The sequence below is a fragment of the Plecotus auritus genome (genome assembly GCF_963455305.1).
Source record: "Plecotus auritus genome assembly, chromosome: 6".
Classification (NCBI taxonomy): Eukaryota; Metazoa; Chordata; class Mammalia; order Chiroptera; family Vespertilionidae; genus Plecotus; species Plecotus auritus.
In genome coordinates this window covers 131,337,631-131,361,837 of record NC_137773.1, presented here as the reverse complement: position 1 = coordinate 131,361,837, position 24,207 = coordinate 131,337,631, and the positions used below count along the sequence as shown (strand labels likewise).

Here is a 24,207-nt window from a genome sequence, read left to right as displayed (position 1 = left end):
ACACGTCATCCTGCCATCCTTTGGCATTCACGTGTGTAACACTGGGGTCCCAGGGAACACCGTGTTTAACCTGCTCCCCACCCCCCCTAATCTGCTGTGAACTTCTCTCCCTGTGATTCACTGTTCTTCTGCTTCAACATTTTCCATCACCTCCCTCGAGTTTGCTGGGGAGAAGAATGGGGCCACAGAAAGGATTTGATGTGCCCAAGGCCACACAACTGGCATGTCCCCTGCTGGCAGCCCCTCAACGGAGGGAGGTGCAGCGAGCTCAGTCTCCGGGGCCTCCCACCCTGACTCTGCTCCCTGCCTTCCAGGGCTGGGGTGACGACTTCTGCATTGGACACACCAGCCCTGAGAGCTCCGAGAGGAACAAAGGAGATCATGGGCTGAAAACGAAAGCCAGACCTCAAAACGAGAGAAGTGAGAACGATTGTGGACTCGCAGATGGCCATCGCATGCTTTCTCCATGGCAGGCTAAGCCCTGGGAACGGAAGCCAGCGTGGGCCAGGGCTCCTAGGGGATTCCCTGCCTGCAGTCTCTGCTATGGGAGACCAGGTCATGAGCATTCACAGGCTTCAGGCATTCTCACCGCCTCCCTCCCGCTTAAGGAGCAAAGGTGGAAGCTGATGGAACATCCCCAGGGAGATTTTACACACACAAGGGCATGCAGTTATTTAAATGTATGTGTTTTCATTTAGGAATGTGCAGCAAAAGCTTTAGAAGTGTAAATACTTCCTTGCTCTAACTGCTCTCATGTTTTAGAGTTTCACCTTAAGGAAATCATAAATATATGCATAAAGTATGTATAGAATCAGAAATGTTTAAATAACTGATCCTGAATAATGTGATAGATAACCTAATGCCCAATTCTAATGCCTAATGACAAGGGATTGGATGAGTAAACTGTGACATGTCTTTGTGATGGAATAATTAACAGCAACGAACGTACTGAGCGCTTATATGGCAAGCTTTGTGTTATAAGATTTACATATGCTACTTCACTTAATTATCATCCTGTGTCCATGAATGATGAACTACTCTAATCTCCATTTACAGGTGAGAAAACAAAGGCACAAGTCTCTTAGTCACAAACTTATTAAGTGGTAGAGTGAGGGTTTGAACCCAGGCCAGTCTGACACCGAAGCCCATGCCTGCCACTGCCAAACTACGGTGCCCAGTTCATGCAGTTTGTAGGCTATGCAAAGCTCTAGGTGGAGAGGCCTGAAATGTGCCTCTGCTCTCCAAGCCAAATGCCTCATCTGACCAGAGCGGGGCACCTCTCCTAACGCATAGGAAGCACCGTCTGGGCTAGCGGGTCCGGCAGCTATCTCCCACCTGTCATATGCACAGTTGGTGCTCATCTTGACAGTAGTGTCCTCTTGGTCCCCGATCAGCCAAATGAACTCTCTGTCAGTCCTCAGGCGGATGCTGCTCCAGGCCTTCTTGGGGACATAGCTGCAGCCAGCATTGAAGTCGCCCATGAAGATGAAATTCTGAAAGACATGATGTGGAGCATCAGTCACCGGATGGGCTTTGTTGCCAAACTCCATCACTCAGCACTGCCAGCAATGACTCCATCCTCCATGCTCAGTAAATGACGGGATAAATTGTGTCCCTCCCAAATTTTGAAGTCCTAAGCCCAGTATCTTAGAATGTGACGTATTTGGAGAGAAGACGTTTAAAGAGGTAATTAAGTTAACATGAGATTATATGGGTGGACCCTAATCCAGTATGACTGGTGTCCTCATAGAAAGAGAAGATTAGAAAGGAAGAGGCCTCGGGAGGAACCAACCTGCTGACACCTTGATCTTGATCATCTAGCCTCCCTAACCTATTGGTGTTGTTTAAGCCACCCAGTCTTTGGTACTTGGCTATGGCAGCCCTGGCAAACGAACACAGGGTCTTCCTTAATTCTTTTTGCCTTTTACAAGAAGAGGCCAAAGTTTAAAACTGAGTCACAGAGGGGACTGTACGCCCAGAGGGAGGAGGGAGCAAGCTACTTCCAGAGTTAGAGGGGAGAGGTGTGGAAAGGGCACCCTCCTCCCCACAGAGGAGCCCCAGGACGACCATCTTTGGAATCCAGACACCATTATGTGAGGAAGCCCAATCTACATGGAGAGACCCACAGGGAGAGGGATGAGGTCTCCAGGCAGCACCAATCTGCTAACCATGCAAGTGAGCCAGCGTGGAGTGAATCGTCCAGGCCTAACCCAGCCTTCAGAGACTGAAATCCCAGCTGATGTCTGACCGTGCCTCCCCAGAGAAAGCAGGAGCCAGAACCACTGAGCCAGGCTGCTCCTGGGTCCCTGATCCCCATGAGATCATAAATAATGAATTGTCATTAACAATATATATATAAATGAAATGGAGTCACAGTTTTGATGAGTATTTGACAGGCAGGGGAGGGTGTTCTTAATAGGGAGGGGGTGTTAGCTGCAACTGCTCCCTCCTGTTCTTAGTCACCATGTCTCTATAATTCATGCAGGGCTAGGTGGGGATGAAAGAAGGCTGCTAATTGATTCCCTCACATCTTTTCTCTCTGGCTCAAACATATGAATGAAGCAATGCCTTTTGTTTCCAAGCAGGAAAAGTGAACTTGGGTGGTGTATTTGACAGTTTGGGCACAGCTCTCTCCCTCCTATTGTCCTGAAGTTGGAAATTTATTCCTGTGGAAATCTTGTCTATGGAGGAAGTGAGAAGAACCTTAGGTCACCAACAGGAACATTCTATCTTGGATGTGTTTTCCCGTGGAGGGCTCTTGGGACAAAATTTCAATATTTCCCAATCCTGAGGAAGTGCCAGATTTCCTTGTCTGTGCTATTGTTTGGGGCTGTTGCTGACTTTAGAGTTTTCTTCAAAAATGTTTTATTTTGACCTCTGATCATGGTTTTCCCTGTGACTGATGGGCACAGTTGAGGACAGGATGTCATCCTTAACCCTAGTGACGACCAGCTTCTATTAATAAAGGCACGATTCATGGAGCACTCTCTGTGCGCCAAATCCAGCATTAAGTGTTTTATAAAGTTTCATTTCAATCTCACAAACACTCGGAGGTAGAAGGACCTTTAGCTCCTGCGGAAACAGGATAGAGGGCCTGCTCTACACCACTCAGCTGGGAGGGTCAAGGGGTGAAACCAAGAACTGAACCCCAATCTGCCTCACTGAAGGTTTTTTTAGCACGTATTTCTCCTCTTGTTCATTTTTGGGCCAGTGATACCTCCTCAGTACCCAACACTTAACAGATGCTCAATAAATTCTTGTTGAATGAGTGAGTCTTTCTCTTGACCTGCTCTTTACAAGAAGGCAATGAAAGACACCCCTGTGTTCTCCATGCCCCAGCTCTGGGCCACACTTGACTCATTTTGCACTTCCAGCAGTGGAACTGAGAAGGAGGATGGGACCAATAGAGTCACATCCCGAAAGGAGGAAAGGAGAGTGCAGAAGAGCCCCCTCGAGCACTTCCATAGTTGCCAAGCTCTTCCGCAGACCTCACAGCCACAGGTGGTGGCATCCCGGTTTTCCAGGTGAGGAAATCATTGAGGCCAGCGGGATGGTAGATATATTGTCCTGCTATGAGAATAGCAGCCCTCCTCCCCTCAATCCACGAGGTCGGGGTGGAGCTGACACAGATTTGGCCGGTCAGAGCCTCTCAGCCCCCTGGTCACAGTGATGAGTTCAGGGGTGGACATGTGACCCAATCAGAGCCAATAAGACTCCCTCCCAGGGTATGTGCTGCATTGTGGGAGAGGAAATTTGTCATTTAGAAGCTGCTGGTGGCCGTTTTGCCGTCCCAGAGGGGAGCCAGCCTGAGCCTGGAGTCCCCCCCCAGAGGAAAGGGGGTGCAAGGGTGGACAGAAACAAGCCAAGCCCTGGTTCCTCTGCCGGAGCCCTGGACCAGCTGTGCCTGAGCCACTCCTGGACATTTTAGTTACAAGAACCAAGAAATGGCTTCTGCCAGTTTGAGATTCTGTCACTTGCACCTGGAAGCCTGCCGACCTCTGTGTGTCACTGTTCTCACCTGCAAAGTGAGGATGGTAAAGCAGTGACCTCGTGGGGTCACTGGGAGGATGCAATACACTCGGCCATGTCCAGCCGCAGCACAGTGCCCGGCACCTAGTCCCTCCCTGAACATTCGCAGCCATTGTGAGGGGAGCAGGGGAGCAGGTGTGAGCGCCCAAGACCCACGCGGTGGTACCCAGGCAGGTTTAGCAAGAAGGACATCTAGGGCTGAGGAAGGGCCCACAAGGAGGCTCCGCAGGGGTGGTCTGCACAGGCTCTGAGCCCCTCACCCTCCAGGGGAGTCACTCATCCCTCTCCAGGACCAGACTCCGCCCCTGCCAGAGGGGAATCCAACAAACAGCGGGGGTCGATACCTCTGCCTTCCACCGGCGTTTCACATCCGTGTAGACATCAACCAGCTCGTCAATCTCTTTAACGGATGCCTCAGGGGTGGTGTGCAGGGGGACAATCACGAAGTCCTTGACAGCTGGGGAGCAGGAAGGAGGCAGAGGTCACACACTTCCCCTGCCAGGTTCCAGGGCAGGGCTGAGGGAAGCGGTTGTCCTCCCAGAAGGCACACACCCTGTCACTGGGCCCCCACTTCCAGGGGGTCCAGCCCGCGGCTGAGAGGTGCATGATCTTAGGATCACGAGGCGGCTGTTTTCTGGACACGAGAGCCTCTTTTCTGCCACTCGCCCTGCACAGCTAAGAAAAAGCTGGGAGACCGTGTCCCTTGCTGGCACTGTGGGTGTTTCTACTTTCCCATTTTTTAAAAAACTGCATTTTCTATTTTTTAAAAAATAATAAGGCTGGCTTTTGTACTAAGAAGTTTTTTTCTAATGAAAAAAATCGGAGCACGTCAGTTTATACAGCCTTTATAATCAGAAAAAAAAAAGCCCAAAAATGTTATTTAAAAAATAAAGTGGATGTTTGGAAAGTGTCTAAAAACCGGCCCCCACCAGGAGGCACTGAGAGGCCCAAGGGAGGGAGGTGGGCGGCCTCGGAACCTGCCATGCCCACTTGCTCATAGCGCGGTTGTGCTCTGGATGCCTCGTCGCCTAGTCCTCCTGCTTCCCCTCACTCCGTGCCTGGCCCCGCTCCTGCTTGGGAGCTGGGTGCTGTTGGGTGGTCACACAGTGGGGAGCCAGGACCTGGAGCCCGTCTCCAGGGCACAGATCCAGCAGCCTCATCTCGCACGCTCCTCCTCACACCTCCACTGCACCCCCATCCTCTTTGTGGTCCCCCTGTGCACCCCAAGCCCTTCCCCACCTCTGAACATGTTTACTCACTCTGCCCTCCCTCTACAATCTGCCAGTCCCCTCTGACTGATTTCTGCAGGTCACAGCCTAATGTCACCTCCCAGGGGCCTTCCCCGGTCCCCACCCCCATCAAAGGTGGGCCCTCACCCTGCTAGGCAATACATCTCGCTCACTTCCCTCATGCTCTGAACTTCCTTGCTTTACTTCGATGTTTGGCCACTGGAACCAGGGCTGTGAGGGCAGGCTTATCTGTCCCACTCACCCTCTTGGCTCCAGTATCTAGCACTGTGCCTGGCACATTGGAGGTGCTCAAAATGTTTGTTGATGGACTGACTGGCTGACTGAACAGCTAGATATATGAATAGCTAACTCCTTCATCTTTAATCCCAGATAGAGAGGACATGAGGAGCTTTTCTTGAACAAGAGAGAAAACTAAACAGGACATGGCTGAGGTGCCATCCCAAGGAGGGAGAAAGGGGTAGAGAAGAGTGGAAGTTGGAAGCTCAATAAGACAGGTTTGTTAGCAATTCACAAAGGACTCACTAGGAGAAAATATAGTCAGCAAGGGGGCATGGGGGTGCTCTGAACACTGCTCTGTTCAGCTAAATGTGAATCGTGTGCGTGAGGAAGGATTATTGTACGTGCTCTCTGAAGGGCACTTCTTGCCCTCAATAGCCCCCACTTCCTTCTCTCTCCTTCCTGGGAATTCCCTCCCCATTCTCCTATGTTAGTCAGCACTCTGCCTCTGAGGTCATTGACCCAGGGCAGAACTAGTTCAGGGTGTATATATTTGTAAGTGTAGGTGTACACACTTATAGCTCTGCATGTATTTGTTTGGTTATTATCTGTCTCCCATACTAAAATATGAGAGCAGGGACCTTGTCTATCTTGTTTGGCACCTGGGACAGTGCCTGGCACATATAGGTGCTGAAAATATATTTGCTTCTCTGCAGCTCCAAGTGGCAAACCAAATTTATTCTTGACTTCACTTGAGTGTCACACAGTGGGTAAGAGCATGAGCTCCTGAGATGGTGGCTTGGGTCACAATCCTGGCTTATCTACTTCAATAGGTGCTGGGTGAACTTGGCTCAGTGACTCCATCTTCTTGAAGTGGAGACAATCCTAGTACATTTCAAGGAGTATAGGTGCCTGGCACTAATCAGTGATCAACAATTGTTAGTGGCTTAATACAAGTACTATTATTGTTAGAGTTCAGGGTGCAATCATTTGGATTTCTGTGGAGGAGACTTCCATGTAGTTACTAGAGGAAGACCCTATGTTGAAGAGTTCAACTTTGCTGGCCATCACTGGGATTTTTTTAAATGAAGAAATGGTTGTACTTGATTGGGACTCAGAAATTAAGGTAAATAATTCCTATCAGCCTAAATGTTCCAAAGACATTGGAGTTATCATTGATTCCAGACGGTGGGGCTCCAGACTAGGGAGGTCTTGAGTCAAAGCATTCTGAGAAGCCAGCCTGGTGCCATCAAACTACACTGCATCTTCTACAGTCATTACAAGTTCAGATAGATATAGATAGATAGATAGATAGATAGATAGATAGATAGATAGATAGATAGATAGATTTCAGAGAGGAAGGGAGAGGGAGAGAGAGATATAAACATCAACGATGACAGAGAATCATTGATCGGTGGCCTCCTGCACACCCCCTACTGGGGATTGAGACAACAACCCTGGCATGTGCCCTTAACTGGAATTGAACCCGGGACCCTTCAGTTTGTAGGCTGATGCTCTATCCACTGAGCAAAACTGGCTAGGGTCAGGTATTAAAAGTTCTTAATGGGCTTCTCCATTGAGCCTAAAGCCTCCCTAAAGATGCTGCTTAAAATCCAGGGTCACAGCTCACACTTAGGGCTGTTGCCCATTTGCTCTGGGGAGATCATGGGCAAGAGAGGTGTGTGGGTCTCACCGGTTTGGGGTGACTGGAACCAGACCACAAAAGGCTCCCTGGAAAATACATCTGTGTCTCCATCCTGAAGGTCATGGTAGAGGTAGCTTTTCTTCACTGTCACTAGCTTTTCCCTAGAGGAGAAAAAATAAGTCCACCCAGCTGAGTCAGCTGTCTTCTTACTTCTTTCAAGAACTAATTATGTAGGTTCCCACAGCTTCATTAGCCTTCCAAGTGGGCTCGAGAGCTGGAAAGGATCTTTACCTTAAGAACAAGGCTCAGTCATCTCTTCTCAATGGCCAGGGTCCTTTGGGAGGCAAAGAGCTGCGCAATAACTAAGTATCTGGGGCACCACAGTTAATGTTCAGATTTAAAATAAATTACTCGTAGGAAGAAGGTGAGAATATGAAGTTCTGGAGTCAGCTGTGCTGGGCAACTCAGGTTTCCATCCCTGGACCAGGACTTGATTACAAAGAAGAAAGAAATCCTGAACCACTTGACCAGGCAACCACTGAGTTAACCAACAAATTAGGTGTTAGGAAGCTGCTCGTGTTTTCTAGTTTGAAGAGTTAATACTTTGCACCAGTCCCAATTTCGACGGCAATTACTTTTATTGATATTGAGAACTGGTTAGAGATCAAAATTTCATTTTGAAGAAAAGATACGCATTTTGATTAAATTCATAGCCATCGTTAATACATGAACCATGTTCCAGGAAGCAGAGATGATACTTACTTGTAGATAAAGGCATACTGTTCTTTATATGTATTTCTTCCGAGCCGAGAGCTAATCACACAGTTGTATGTTGTGGCTCTTGAATTTCTAGGAAACAAAGATTTTACACTGTATCTTTAAAAAGAAAAACATTTCCCTATTGCAGAGATTCCCCTTCTCTCCATTCTGCCTCCCTATCTCCAATGGCATCCTGGAGAGTCTAATAAGAAGGGCCATCATTGGCTGGAAATGTAACGTCTGCCAGGATCTTTATTTCTAGTCCTTATAGGTGGGTACTACCGTTACCCCATTTTTATAGTTTGTAAGCACACAGCTGGAATTTGAACCCAGATCCTACTCCCGAATCTATATGTTTTGGCCTGTACCTGTAAGAGACCATTGAGACCATAGAAGCTTCAGGCCAGAATCCGCCCAAACCCCACTCTGGGCCATGGCTGGGGCTGCAGCTCATACTCCCCATTGGAGCAACCTTTTCTGGTCACCTACCCATGCACCACTCCTGAGCATTTATCATATGCAGTATTCTTAGTCACATTTTCGTTGGACATTCTTTCCTGCTCTGAAAACTCCCAGGCATTTTCTAACAAGCCCAGAACTATAATTTCAAACCAGCTGTTGTTTATGTTCTGGGAGCTGGGGATACAGCCATGAAGTCCCATCGACCCTAAACCCTCACCTTCCCGGAGAAACCCGACTCTCAGTGTGTTTGCCAAACCTGCTGATCACTCCACCCTGGCAGAGCCTAACCCGATGTTACGCCCTCTGGCCGCAGAGAAATCTAGGACATGTCTAGCCCCAGGCATGGTCTCAGGTTCAGTTGAAAGAAAACAGAAAGGACCTTTAGAGGCCAACTTAGACCCTACAGTAACCACTAGTAGCAGTTTGGAGCATATCCTTCCAGTCTTTCTTCTATGCCCATGCAAACTCAAACATACTCTTATTCCTCTATAATGCGATATGATTAATAAACTGGGTTGCTCTACCTACAATTCTGAACTTGTTCTGTTCAATTGCAGCCATCCTTCCATGCTGGCCTGTTTAGATCTAACCTGTTCTGCAATAAACATGATTTATAATGGCTGCGTAACATCCCAGTCTGTGGTCATTTCGTATTTCCTACTGACACCTGATCTTTCTTTAGAATAGCACTTCTCAGCTCAGCCTCTTGTCTGTTTCTTTCATTTCTCTCTCTGTCCTGGCTCCTCATCTGTTTCCCTTATTTTGTTTTATCATATTAAAGCTAACTGATTGAAGGTTCTTAGAACTGTGGCTAACAGAGTTGGAAGCCCAGGCCACACTGGCCACGTGTACTGGTGAGTGCTTGCTCTCACGCTAAGTCAGTTCCCTGGAGCTTTTCAGGTGCCCTTGCACTTGACCTTGAACCCACAGAGGGTCTGGGGCCCCATCTTTACCCATTCAGCCTCTCCATCAGCGTGGGACAGATCTGGTCGGTGCTGTCCTTGATTTCCATCAGGAGTATGATGTCACAGCGTTTGATGACCTGCAGAGAGAGAATTCCCAAGGGGTTGAGGGCACTTACTACAAATAATAAAAAACCTTTGGGGGTCCACTTACTATGTTTTAAGTATCCAATTGGGTGCATTGTTAAATTAATTAAATTCTTGCCTAAAATAAATGAAGGGCTCCCTGAGACAGGTGCTGTTACTGTGTCCATTTTAAAGACAAGGAGCCTGAGGCTCCAGAGAGGTGAGGAAAGCATCCAGAGTCACCCAGCCAGTGGCCGAGGCATAATGTGAACCTAGGCAATCCAAATCCACACCCGACTTCCCACCTCTCGGCTTTGCTTGAGTAATTACTATAATAATAATCAATATTTATTAAACCCTTAGTAAATGAAAAGTACCAGGCTGGATACTGAGGTATAACCACAATGATAATAACTATAAGACCTGACATTATTGTGAGCCTATGCTGAGCCTCACCAACTCTATGAATGACTTTCCCTCACTGCCGTGCAGGAGGGAACCAGCTCAGAGGCCTGAGTGACGAGCTGAAAGGCACAGCCAGCAGAGGTGGTGCAGTCAGGATTTGAACTCCAGTCGGCGTGACTGTAAAGGCGACCATGCCAACCTGTTAAAACACAGCCCTGACCTGAAAGACGGATGGTCCAGTGAGAGGGACAAATGGAAACCAACTAGCTACCATGAGAGGGACATGACATTTGGACTAAACCAGTCCCAGCTGTAGGAATATTGAGGAATAATTAATTCCTTCTGCCCAGACACCAAGGAAAGCTCCAAGGAGGAGAGGGCATTTGAAGGCCCTGAAAGGTGAGAAGGAGCTTAGAGGGTAGAGTGCAGGAGAAGTTCCTTTCCTGTGCCGCGCCAGCACAGCCAAGGGTTTGGCGAGCCTGAGGGAGGGCGGTGAAGGATGAAGAGTAAGACAGAACAAGAGAATAAGCTGGGTCTACGTGGATCTTCTGTGCCTTGCTGAGGCCACAGAACAGATCCACACTGCAAAGCTGATGCTTTATTTATAGTCAGGGACAAACAAGGTAATCTACAATGTTCTTGTAAGTTTCACTTGTTTTGACAGCACTTGCTGCCCCTCCCACAGCCCATTACCCAGGAAAGATCTAGGGAGCAGTCACAAGATCAAGCTTTAAGGGACTTGTTTGCAACTTTGCCAGCGGGTCAGTCCAAGGCTTAACCCTGTAACCGCTCCCTACACTTTCCCACATGATTTCTCCATTATATCTATTTACAAAAGTGGCAGCAAAATGACTAGCCCATTGGTTCAAAGTATGGACTCTGAGTCAGATGGCCTTGGGTTCATGTCTTTTTTTTATAATATATTTTTATTGCTTTCAGAGAGGAAGAGAGAGGGAGAGAGACATTGAAACATCATTGATAAGGGAGACTCATCAACTGGCTGCCTCATGCATTCCCCACACTGGGGATCCAGCCCACAACCCGGACATGTGCTCAGACCAGAAATCAAACAGTGACCTCCTGGTTCATAAGTCAATGCTCGACCACTGAGCCACACTGGTTGTGCCTTGGATTCATGTCTTAACTCATCACTCACCAGCTGTGTGACCTTGAACAAGCCACTTACGCTCCCTGAATGCCAGCCTCTTTATCTGGGAACTGGGATGATCAGGGGGGATGAGGGGGCATAGGGATTCAGTGACATAGTGGATATAAAATTCTGTCCAGTCCATGGCACAGAACAGATGCTCAGCAAACAATGGCAATATTTATCATACAGTTTTCATCTTTTTTTTTTTCAACCTAATATTACATTGTGTTTCCCCCACAGTCATTATTCAGTTTTCAAATTCATTCATGACATTTTTTCTGCCCCAACTTCAGGCCAGAAAAATATATTTCAGACAAGGAAAAATATATTTCCCCTGGCTCCATTTCCTTAGGAGAAGTACCTGAGGAGGAGGGTCCCTGGAAGGCCTTCCCAGCCCCAAAACCCAGTGAGACTCTCCGGACTGTTCACAGAGGGGAGGGGAGTAGGGGAAGTGCATGGCTAGTGGTGAGGGAATCCCAGCAGGCGGTGTCATGAGTGAGCCTGGGAAGAGGGGAAGGGGCAGCCTGGAGAACTCTAGAAAAACCTGGGGCAGAAGGCAGCCTATGAAAGCCTCTTTCATGGCCCTAAACAGGGAGCAGCCAGCATGGAAGAGCCCGGATAGGGTCAGTTAGGCCTCAGTTCTGCTCCATGACCTTGGGCAACACTCTTCACCTCTCTGAACTCCAGTTGCTCATCTGTAAAAGGGGTCTACTAACCAGAGGGTTTGTCAGGCTGAGCTTGGATGCATATTAAGGGCCCAGGACAGTCAGCACTCCTAAATTAAGTGATCGGGTGCTGTAAGCTCTGTGAAGCGTCCCCCCCTCACATCCACTGTCTCACTCCCAGTGTCTCGGAGCGTCTGGCACATGGCCTACCTTCAATGAGTATTTGTTGGATGAACAAGCTTGACTCTTTAAGGACACAAACTGACGAAGTCACAGGCAGAGGGAGCCTTTCCCAGGCAGGATTTGGCATCTGGAGAATTGCCCGTGGTTCCGGCCAACAAACCCAAGAAGGAGAAGGCAGGCCTCCCTCACTCCCCAACCTTCCCAACAAAGGCCATAACAACTACAGCATGGTGAAGCTGGGCTCCTCTCTGACGTGATAAATCCAGTGTGGAAGAGTGGAAAAGGCATTTCCCCTTACGTGGTTGGATTTGAACCTGGTTCTTCTCCTTACTAGCTATGGAAGCCTGAATAAGTCACTTCACCATTTTGAGTCTCAGTAATAAAGTGAGGACAATGCCATCTACGTCACAGTATTAAATAAGATATAAAGTTCCTGGCCTATAGGAGATGCTCAGACAAGTGCCCCTGTACATACTACTATCCCAGGAGCCTGGGATTTGAGTCTCACGGTAAGTGCTCTGGGTGGCTCTGTTTTCCGATGGCCTCTGTTTACAGGGTGGCTTTGCAATAATGGAGAAGGTCAGGGGCCTTGACAAAGACTTCAGACATGCGTGGTGTCTGGTCTGATGGGCTGTCTATCAGTCAGCCCTCTAGGACACAGTGGCTTAAGGGAGATGATGACTGTAGGCCCCCTCCATGGAATCACCAAAGAACAAAATGCCAGCCTCTTAAGCCTGTGGTGACATTTCCCAGGTAGAAAAAGTGAGGAGGGTGAGAGGAATTCAGTAGGTACCCACTCTCCATGGGCCCCTCCCCATGAGGAAGTGGGGAAATCGTTTCCTCACGTGTCAGAGTTTCCAGTTGAGCCAGGGAGTCACGGTTCTCATAGGCTTGGCATGGCTGTCCTGGGTAAAAACCAACATCTGCAAGGCCTTGGGTACCATCCAAAGGGCAAGGATGAGCAGGTCTGAAAGGACCGTCTGAGCTAGAACAGAGTGTGCCAGTCCTCCCTGTAATCCACTTTAATGACAGAGTGGCAGCTCATGTTAGGGATCACCTGCCTTGTTGCCTTACTCACCTTGACTTTGCTCAGCCACACTGCGCTCCAGGTTGTGTAAGGAACCATGTTCCTGAAAGGCCATGGAGGCTCAGGGAGCAGAAGGGACTTCCCCAGCTCACTTAACCTGCTGCCAGGTGGGATCTGAACCCAGGCTCCTGGCATTCCCACTACAGCACGGTGCCCCCGGAGTTTTCTAAAGTAATAACACCCAGTCAGAGTCCTGGGAAAGTTTTCAGCAACCATCCCTCCCTCACTTCCACTCTCTCTGAAAAGCAATGGGGAAAAATATCCTCAACCCTAGCCAGATTGGCTCAATGGATAGAGTGTCAGCCTGTGGACTAAAGGATCCCAAAGGATCCCAGGTTAAATTCCTGGTCAGGGCACATCCCCGGGTTGCGAGATCGATCAATGATTCTCTCTCATGGAGGAGGCAGCCAGTCAATGATTATCTCTCATCATTGATGTTTCTATCTCTCTCTCTCTCTCCCTCTCCCTTCCTCTCTGAAAACAATATATATATATATTCATTCTCAGGTGAGGATTAACCTAATTAACCTGTAGGGTAAAAAGAGTCAACTGACTCCAGAGAAGTGTGGGCAGAGTTTCCAGGCATCGGTTATATTATCCAAGAAAAGTCTTATCGAAGTGGAGAAAAAGATTAGAATTGGGAGTGGGAAAAGGTTGATGGGGTGGGGGCAGGGAAAGAGGAGGAAAGGAAGAAGGGGAGGGGGGAGAAAAAAAGAAGAAAGAGAGAAAGAAAAAAAAAGGAAGGAGGAAAGGAAGAAAGGAAGGTAGAAAGCAAGTAAAAATCTGTGCTGCAGGGATGGTTAAAAGACCAGGCTGGCTGGCACCCCAGCTCCCCACCCGCCCACAAGCTATACGATATTACTTCACCTTTCATTGTTCGTCATCTCTAGATGGGGGATAAGTATCCTCCTTCTTAAGGGTTATTAAATGAAATCTTGTACTTAGAGTGCTGACACGCATTCGATAAATGGTGCTAAGAATTATAGTAGTAGCCCACCCTTACCTGAGCTTACTGGGAGCCAAGTATTTCTTTAGGACAGTGGTTCTCAACCTTTCTAATGCCGCGACCCTTTAATACAGTTCCTCATGTTGTGGTGACCCCCAACCATAAAATTATTTTCGTTGCTACTTCATAACTGTAATTTTGCTACTGTTATGAATCATAATGTAAATATCTGTGTTTTCCGATGGTCTTGGTTGGGGGTCACCACAACATGAGGAACTGTATTAAAGGGTCGCAGCATTAGAAAGGTTGAGAACCACTGCTTTAGGAGCTTTATATTTATCAGCTAATGTGTTCTTCAAAACAGTCCCACATGGCCCTGACCAGGTAGCTCAGTTGGTTAGAGCAGTGGTCGGCAAACTCATTAGTCAACAGAGCCAAAAATCAACAGTACAACGATTGAAATTTCTTTTGAGAGCCAAATTTTTAAACTTAAATTTCTTCTAACGCCACTTCTTCAAAATAGACTCGCCCAGGCCGTGGTATTTTGTGGAAGAGCCACACTCAAGGGGCCAAAGAGCCGCATGTGGCTCACGACCCGCAGTTTGCCGACCACGGGGTTAGAGCATCATCCTGATATGTCAAGGTTGTGGGTTTAATCCCAGGTCAGGGCACATACAAAAATCAACCAATGAATGCATATAAGAGTGAAACAACAAATCAATGTTTCTCTCTCTCTCTCTCTCTCTCTCTAGTCAATAAATAATTAAAACAACAACAACACAGTCCTATAGGGAGGTGATAATGACACAGAGAACTGAAGTAACTATTATAATTACTGCTGTTGTTATTGTTATAAAATTTCAAGCCAGCTGCTACCTTCACCCAAGGAACTAACTTAAAGTCTGAGTCTCTTCAAGTCTGAAAGCAGTGGACAGGGTCCAGCGATTCTTCCCACAGAAAGGGGCTCACCTTCACAATGACATCCATGGCCTTCTGGTTTTCCCTCTTGCTTTCCCCAAAGGACCTGATGTTGAAAGAGCAGATCCTGAGGGCAAGGGCGCCGTTGATGGCGAGGAGGAGAAGCAGGGCGGCCAGCGGCTGAGACATCCTGGCGCTGCTCCTGGGCTCAGGGCTGGGTAGAGGACTGCAGTATCCCGAGGACAGCAGTGCGTGGAGTCCCAGCACGTCTTCAGGCCACCTCCTCACACTCAGCAGACTTATAAAGCCTGCAGACAACAGGAATTACTGGATTCCTGGTTGCTACTTTCACTTCTCTAAGGAACTGAAGATCATGGGTTTCATTCCCTAAGGAAATGAAGGAAATGGGCTAATCTTTTAGGATCCCCTGTTTCTGTCACTCTGGCGAGGAAATTGGCCTGCCTCATTTAGGCACCATCCCCTGCAAAGTCACTTGTATTTCCACCAGAGACAATTCTGCCATCCGGGAGCCAGCTGTGGCATCTGGTTCTCTCTCCTGTGGTCGCAGAAGGCCTTGTGCCTTTTCCTGAAAACTGGTAAACTTAGAAGTGGTGCACCCCAGAGGGCATCTGGGGTGATAGAGCCTTCTGTGGGGAACAGTGAGGCAGGGGCAGGGGGAAATTCTGCTGTTTTCTGCCATCACCGGGATTTGGCAGCCAGCTGTCCCTTGACACACCCAGGCTCTGATTCTGCAACCACTCTGATGGGCATAATTAAGGTCAAGTCGAGTTTGAGTGACATAATTTTTAAAAGGCCGTTTTACTGTGTATACTTGAACACACCAAATGCTAGCAGTGTGCTGCCAGGGCGAGCGATCCCTGGCCTGCTAGCATGGGTCAGAAAAATGTCCTTGGGCTTTAAGGACGAAGAGCCAGTTAAAGCCCCTGGAGGGATCCACAATTCAAACCGATGTTATGTTAAAACCCTGAGAGTCATGTGGCCCTGAGAAAGACGGTTTTGCCAGAACTGGAGGATTTCAGCTCAAGTAAATTGATTCTTAGAGATTTGGGCAAGAATATCCAAAGATCTGCAAATCATAAGAAATATAAAGTTCAGTCAAGTTATAAACCCAGGTAAGATTTCCAGACTTTGGCAAAGAAATTCCTTCTGTGAAGAAGGCAGATGAGCATAACTTGAAACCAGCATTGGGATCTCTGGACCACCCCCTCTTGAAGTGATGGGCATGTAGCTGTAGCCCAGGGGATGTGTGTATATTGCCAACATACGTCCAGTCAACATCCTGGCCAAAATCTCTGGCCAGGAACACCCAGGCATTCTAAGAAGATAACCCCAAATAGTACATGGAAGGATGTAAGGGTTTCCTGAGCTCCTGGTGAGCTGAATCCCCTGTTATCTACGGCCCAGACCTGGGGCCTGGGTGAATCTCTGGTAAGTGAAGCTCTGGCCAATGGGGTGGTCATTGTCAGCCTTGGCAAATGGCATCTCCCAGCTGGAGGAAGAATTAAATGAGGCACACGTTTTTTATGTCTTTTGAGAAGGAATTTGTATATATGTAGTATTTTATAAACTTGTAACATTTTGGCCTATTAAATTGACAATTTTGTAATGCCATCATAAAATGTGCAATTGCTGGGGGGCGGGCATCGACTCAGATTTGTGACTTTAATTTGTTGCAATTCTGGAACATTTATAAAAATTTTAGGTTGAGGCCTGGTAGCTCAGTTGGTTAGAGCATTACCCAATATACCAAGGTTTAGGGTTCAATCCACGGTCGAGGCTTATACAGGCCTTAACCAATGACTGCATAATTAACTGGAACAACAAATCCATGTTTCTCTCTCTCTCTCCCTCTCTCCCCCCTCCTCCCTCCCTTCCTCTTTCTCTCTAAAATCAAGCAATAATTTTTTTTTAATGTTAGGTTAACAGTGTTTTATAAGTTCAATTTGTTAGAATTAGAATTATTTAGTATTAAAAAGATGGCTTTTTGTTAGTTCAGACAGTTAAAGAACTTTTCAAGAAAATAGGGTACAATGTAAACATTAAAAAAAGTTTTAAAATTTTGTAAATGGGCCCATAAGCTCTTAAAAGTAATCATTTACATTTACTGGATGCAAGGTTGCTAGATTAAGCAAATAAAAATACAGAGCACTAAGTACATCTGACCTTTAGATAATTCTAATTTAATTTGGCATCCCATATTTTACCTGGCAATCCTAGCTGGACTTATAAAAAGAATAAGAACTTTCATAAGCTGAACTTAAAAGCATGACATTTTCCAAGGCAATCACCACCTTGTCAAGGTCCTGGGAAAGGTTTTATTTTCATTCCCAGAGTAAAAAATCAGCTAACCTATAAGATGACCAAATGAATCTGTTTTTGCATTATTAACTTCGATAATTTAAATATTAATTTGAAGAATAAACCTCTGACGAGTGGTTTCTGCATGTAGATATTGCCCTTGAGGACTTAAAAAAAAAACAAGTCCCATGAACAGACTGAAGAGATTGGCCCCATTCTGTAATTAGCACACTCATTACACGGAATTGGGCTTTAAAAAGTAGCTGGATTCTGGAAGAAAAACCCTATACTTCAAAAATTCTCGTGCTTTATCTCACTCACTACTCCCCAAAGCCCTTTCTGTGGTGCCTCCATTTCACAGATGAGCAAACCAAGGCTTGTGCCCAGGGATACACAGCTAGCATCTGGCAGAGCTGGAATTCAAACCTAGTCGCTGACTCCAGACCAGCCTTCTCCCGGCCAAACTGGGCAGAGCCTTAATAAGGAACTCAACGGCTAGAAAGACTTCCACTTTTTACTGCATGCACTTTGGTATTTGATTCTTTTAAAAACATGCACTTATTTAGTAATTAAAAAGGAAAAGTGCTAAAAGCTTTCTATTTTTAAAGCAGATTAAACAAAGTCCATGCCAACATGTCTCTGTGCAACTGAGCCATGGGCAGCTTTCGTCCGGTTCCAGGAGTCATGGGCAACAGAGGGCCAGTGACAAGGCTGTGCTGGCCGGCCCGGCAAAGCCGAAACCCTCCCTCATCCTCTGCTGGGCTGGTGTTAGAACTGAAGAGTGTGAGGCAGTCCCCTCAGGAGCCGGGAGACTGAAAGGAAGGGCAGCCACTGGCCTGACCCACGCTGAACACAGAGGGGTCCTTCCTCCTGCAACTCAGTGGCTATGGAGGGCATTTCCTGGGGCATGTACTTCAACACTAGTCTACAGGATGCTCCTGAAAAATGGACAAATACATATCACTCCTTTCTGGAAATTTATAATCCACATTAGCATATTAAATGTTCTGAAAAGTCCTGTACTTAAAAAAACTGCTAAAATGTGTTGAAACAGGGTGTCCTGAATTTATTGTTAATGGAACGCTTTTCTTCATATAATTCTGTTTAATATCTTGAGCAATGTCCACCTTGACAATTACAAGAATAGTCAGACCTTCAAGGCCGTAAGCTCAAGTTCTTGTCAATAAATCCCTACCAAGGAGTCCCATGCATGTCACATGAATGGGCAGAAATGCGGACCAAGAGCTCAGACACATGGCCCCAAACATCAGTGGCAACCACGGCCACGCACCCCGGGCCCTGGTGGGCAGGAGTTAGTGGGGGACAATACACTGAGGTGCAGGTCACCTCAGAATCTGAGGAAGGCAAGATGGAGATTCCAGAGGGAGTAAAGGTGCCATGAGCTGAGTCACCCAAAGCAGCAAAAAGAAACAAGGAGTTGGTGGGCAAGTCCCTGATACTGGCAGGCAATGAGTCCCATGACCCAAACAGGTGTTTCCATGAGTGATGCTACTCTTCATCTACCAAGGAATGAGCCCCAGCAACACTCTTGTAATGTATGCCGATCGCTCCAGTCATCTCGTTTCACAACCAGCTTGGGGTTTGGCGCAGGGGCGGTGTGTTACGTAAGGCTGCCTAATGGAGACAGACCTCACCTTTGTCTGATGGTTTCCAGCCGATGAAGCAGACCCTGGGTTTAGACCTCACGCAGCGTCTTCTACACAGGCCTTGCCTGGACCTCAAGCAGGTCACTTTCTGAAGGGCAGGCCTTGGTTTGGCACTGCTCTGATGAGAACCCTTCCAACGATCTTTATCTGACATAAAGGCCAAGGTCCTTACTGAGGCCTTTACCTATGCACCTCTTCAAGGTCACATTGCTCTACTCTCCTCTTCCTCCCCCACTGGGCCCCCCTCACACCGCCTAGCTTTCAGTTCCCACCTCAGGGTCTTTGCACAGCTGTTTCTTCCACTTTCAATGCTCTTACTTCCTCCCACCTCAAGGTCTCAGCTAAAATGCCACTTTCAGAGAAGCCTTGCTGGGCCCCTCGGCCCATCAGGCTCTTTCCTCTTACTGTCTTTCACGGCCTAGTTCCTCTGTTTTGTTGGCTAATGTCTGTCTGCCTCCCAGACAGCTCTGTGGGGCAGGGACACCTATGTGTGTGTGCACTGCTTAGAACAGGTCTGGCATGTAGCAGGTGCTCAATAAATCATTGTTGAACTCCTGGTATGATGCTCTGACTGACTCCAGAACCCAGCTTCTTGACCACCTTGTGAGAGTGCTTACATGGTAGATCTGTGACAGTTTATTGAGTTTATAACTAAAGGGCAGGCTCAGCATAGTGTCTCAATCAGGATGATATTCTGTCTTCAGTATAAACTGTGCACAGAATGGATTGCTATCACTATTTTACAGATGAGAAAATTGAGAGATAAAGAAGTCAGGCCCCAGCCGCTGACTGTGAAGTGATATCAAAGGCAGGTGTTTGGGTTCTCAGGACTGATTCTTTTGCTAACCCTTTCTTTATAGATTCAAAGGGCACATTAACTTGGACCTTATCTGGCCTATCGCAAACTCTGTGCTGATGTGTCAGTGCCAGCCTGACAGGTGAACCGGGCTGAGGTAGGGAGGTGGGAATTAAGAAAAGAAAGACATGAAAGTGGCATCAGGAGGACTGCAAGCCATTGACAGACTGCAGCAGCTTTATTAACTGCGCAATACCTTTTAGACACAAACACGGACTGGGAGGTCAGTTCAAAAGGAACATGCTCTCCATTCCTCTTAATGTCTTAAGGGAGATAAAGCAGGAAGCCAAATTCTCAGTACAGCAAACCTCAGTAAATAGTTACAGACCTCTGGTAAGCCATGAAAGGTCGCTCTCATTCTGCTGACAATTGGAAATCGCCATCCAAACAAGTCAGGGGACACTGTGTGGGCAGGGGACTGAATCTTATCAGTCCCTTCGGGTGGAAGGACTCTGTCAGCTTACACCCGGTCTCCAACACTGATGCTGTTGCAATTAATGGTTTAAATCTTCCAGGGGGACTAGATTGAGGCGAATGGCACACTGGCCTCTGATGCAAAATATAAATGGGAGCTAAACAACTCAATAATCAAGATAAATAATATTTTAATGCAATATTTTGAATAACCAAAATTAATGCAGAAACATCCATGATGTACAAAGTATCAACATCTTTAATAATGGCAGAACCCAACCCGGAACTTTCACAACCCTGCCTCATCCACCTCACCCTAATCCTGCCCCTGGGATCTGCAGATCTGTGAAACCATTCTGGGCACCCCCAGAGTGGAAAGCCTGTTGGTCAAAGGATGACACGGGAGAAAACAGAGCCCTCTTCTGGCTGATAGTCAGCACTGTTCCTCTCCTGGGGAGCCAAGTTCACCATCTTTGTGCATCTCAGTACTAGGACAGACCCTCTGGGCACCACGATGCTTTTCACCCTGACCTCTTCATGAGACCTAGGTTGAGAGGTTGCAGGCAGGTCACATGCTGCCATTGAAGCCCCAGGCCACCTCTTTTCCCTGGCCACCACACTGCACTGTGCCCATTGCCTTTCTCTCCTTACCATGGTGCAAACATGCCCAAGGACTTGTCCTTGCTTCTTTGGCCGATTCTAAAGCTGCCTGTTAATACTTAGTAGGCCTTTCCAAGCTGACCATGACAGGGGCCGATGAGGAAACAGGTCCAAGAGGTGGAGGGCTTCTCACAGCTGCTGACTGGTGGGCCTTGAGCAGGGAGCTGGCTGCTTGCCTAACTGCACAGTGTCTTATTCTTCTTAAAGCTTTGGTAGTTTCTCAGCTTTATTCTATTTATGTTTTACTTTTATTTTTCGATTATTTTAAATGTGCATAAAAGTTGCTACTATAGCCCCAAACTCTTGTGTACTCTTTACCCAGATTCATCAATGAATATTTAGCCCCATTTGGTTTTTCATTAGTTTTCTATATATAAGGACATCTCTTTTTTTTTTTATTCTTCTGAACTGTTAAGAGTTAGTTGGAGACTTTCTGACCCTTTGCCCCTAAACACTTTAGGGTGATTTCTCAAGGACACGTATATTCTCTTATATAACCATAGGACAACATGAAAAGCAGAAGGTTTAGCAATTATAAGATACTAGAGGCCTGGTGCACAAAATTCGTGCATGGGGCGGGCGGGGGCGGGGGGGGGAGCGGTGTCCCTCAGCCCAGCCTGCACCCTCTCCAATCTGGGACCCCTCAAGGGATGTCCGACTGCCCGTTTAGGTCCGATCCTGGTAGGATCGGGCCTAAATGGGCAGTCGGACATCCCTCTCACAATCCAGGACTGCTGGCTCCCAACTGCTAGCCTGCCTGCCTTCCTGATTGCCCCAAACCACTTCTGCCTGCCAGCCTGATCACCCCCTAACCAGTCCCCTGCCAGCCTCATTGATGCCTAACTGCTCCCCTGCCAGCCTGTTTGCCCCTAACTGCCCTCCCCTGCAGGCCTGGTCACCCCTAACTGCCCTCCCCTGCAGGCCTGGTACCCCCCAACTGCTCTCTCCTGGAAGCCTGGGTCCCCCCCATCTGCCCTTCCCTGCAGGCCTGGTCACCCCCAACTTCGCTCCTCTGCCAGCCTGGTCACCCCTAACTGCCCTCCCCTGCAGGCTTGATTGCCCCCAACTGCCCTCCCTTGCAGGCCTGGTCCCTCCCAACTGCCCTCCCCTGCTGGCCATCTTGTGGTGGCCATCTTGTGTTCACATGGGGGCAGAATCTTTGACCACATGGGGGCAGCTATCTTGTGTGTTGGAGTGACAGTCAATTTGCATATTACTCTTTTATTAGATAGGATAGAGGCCTGGTGCACAGGTGGGGGCCGGCTGGTTTGCCCTGAAGGGTGTCCCAGGTCAGGGTGGGGGTTCCCTTGGGGTGTGGAGGGGCCTGGGCAAGGGACCTGTGGTGGTTTGCAGGCTGGCCACGCCCCCTGGCGACCCAAGCGGAGGCCCTGGTATCTGGGATTTATTTATCTTCTACAATTGAAACTTTGTAGCCTTGAGCAGAGCCAAGCCTTCAGCTCGCTCTGTGGCAGCAGCCATTTCTGTTGGAATTTATTTATCTTCTATAACTGAAACTTTGTATCCTTAAGCAGAGGCCAAGGCAGGCCAGGGCTGCAGAAGCTTGGCTTCCTCCATCGCCAGGGGCAACCCTTGCCTCCTTCTCTCTCCAGCTCCGTGGCTGCTGCCATTTTTGTTGGGATTTATTTATCTTCTATAATTGAAACTTTGTAGCCTGGAGTGGAGGCCTGGGCTGGCCAGGGTGTGCGGAAAGCCTGGCTTCCTCCATCGCCGGGGAAACCCAAGTCTCCCTCCTGCTCTCTCTGTGGCCACAGCCATTTTGGTTGGGTTAATTTGCATACTCGCTCCTGATTGGCTGGTGGGCGTGGCTTTGTGAGTATAATGGAGTGGTGGTTAATTTGCATATTACTCTTTTATTAGATAGGATTATCTAATTAATGAACCTTATTCAAATCTTACCAGTTACACTAATAATGTCCTTGACAGCAATTTTTCTTTCTGGCCCAGGATCCAATCCAAGATTGTGCATTGCCCTTAGCAGTCCTGCTTCCTTGTCTCCTCTAACCTGAGCAGTTCCCCGGCTTCTCTGTTTTTTTGTCCTTGATGTTTTTGAAATGTGCAGGCCAGCCATTTTGTTGCATCTCCCTCAATTTAGGTTTGTCTGAGGTTTCCTCATGATTAGATTCAGGCAATGTATTTGGGGCAGGAATACCACTTATGTGTCTCACAGAATTTCTTAAAGGAGCTTCCCCTGGTATTCACAGGGCAGCCAGTGACTGAAACCCAGGAAGCAGATTATGATTTAAAAGCTCCTAACCACAGCACCTAACTTTTAGTAAGTGCTTGCTGTCTGAGACTGCATTTGTTGATTTGGGGGAGTATTCTCCCCTTGGAACAATGTTGTTGGGGTGCTAATGTTGGATCACAAGAGTAATAAAACAGTAATAGCATCTACAGGTACTGAGCTGTATTAGGCCCCATATTACACATCTTCTTTTCATGTACTAGGCCTTTAAACCTCAATATCACCTGAGTACTACTTTATCTTCATCTTATGGGTGAGGAAACCAAGCCTCAGAGAGGGTCCATCTCTTGCCTCAGGTCTTCCAGCTAGGAAAGGCACTGCCAGGACTGTTCGACCCCTGAGTACAAGCACCTGGTCTGTCTCCTACACCATGTCATCTCTGGCACTTACTGGTGACAAGGACCCACGACTATTCCAGCTCGGAACACTGAGATAATCCACGTCCTGCCCCCCGCCCCAGACCCCCAGCAAATGGGGATGTTTTCTCTCCATATTCTGAAACCCCCTGCTTACCCAACACATAAGAGGCATGAGAGCTTGGGAGACACCCAGGCTGTGAGTGGAGGACCTCAATAGGTTGTGTGGTGTCCTCTAGGAGTCGTCATCTTGCATTGGGCAATTATTTACAAGTCCAACGAAACTACATCTATCCCAAAGACAAGGTGAGGAGAGCAACTATGAGCAGAAGATGTCAATCCTTATCAAACAGTGACTCATGAATGAGTCTCAACCCCACTCCAGGAGGAGAGTCCCCGCCACAGGCAGAACCTGCTCCAAAGTCATCTCAGAACCAGATTAGATGCAGGCCAGTGACATTCATAATACACGACCTTAAGAAATCAGCCTTGGAGACTTGTTGACACAAGCCGCTCCCTGCCCAGGACTGGGGATCATCTTGCACTGTGGGTGTTTCAGGGGCCTTTGTTATTCACTCATTTAACAATTCACCCTACTAAGTGTGTGTGTGTGGGGGGTGCAGAGGGGAACAAAGATAAGTAAGACAGTTTCTGCCCTTGGGAACACAGTAGGTTGTGGGATCTAATTTAACTAAAATTAGTGAATTGGACTTAGCTTTGGATTCGTAAGTTTCCTGCATCCCTGAGCTATCATTCTACATCCATTGGCCACAGAAAGTTCATGATTTTGAATGACCAATGTAAATCCTTTTTTGGTAAAGACAAAATATGTATTTATAGTTGGAGAAAATATATGTTCAAAGAATTCTCTCCCAAAGATCATGTCTGAGGTTCCACACTTTCATCAAATATAATAGTTTATTTTGAAG

The 24,207-nt window shown here is 47.5% G+C and overlaps 1 protein-coding gene across 2 annotated transcripts in view; it reads right to left on the bottom strand.

Annotated features, from left to right (window-relative positions):
• Positions 1-15,132, bottom strand: part of DNASE1L3 (deoxyribonuclease 1L3) — a 969,732-nt gene extending 954,600 nt beyond the window's left edge. The window contains exons 1-6 of one of the 2 annotated variants that reach the window (XR_013960937.1): positions 14,795-15,015; positions 9,315-9,403; positions 7,903-7,989; positions 7,189-7,301; positions 4,374-4,486; positions 1,336-1,493 (exon numbers count right to left, since the gene is read on the bottom strand). Coding sequence is in view for 1 of the 2 variants with exons in the window: in XM_080675133.1 (XP_080531259.1) it covers positions 1,336-1,493; positions 4,374-4,486; positions 7,189-7,301; positions 7,903-7,989; positions 9,315-9,403; positions 14,795-14,932 (698 nt within the window). In the remaining variant the exon portion in view is untranslated. Of the gene's footprint in view, positions 1-1,335; positions 1,494-4,373; positions 4,487-7,188; positions 7,302-7,902; positions 7,990-9,314; positions 9,404-14,794 lie in introns of both variants that reach the window. The other variant, XM_080675133.1, reaches the window with a different exon arrangement.
• Between the last annotated feature and the right edge of the window lie 9,075 nt (positions 15,133-24,207).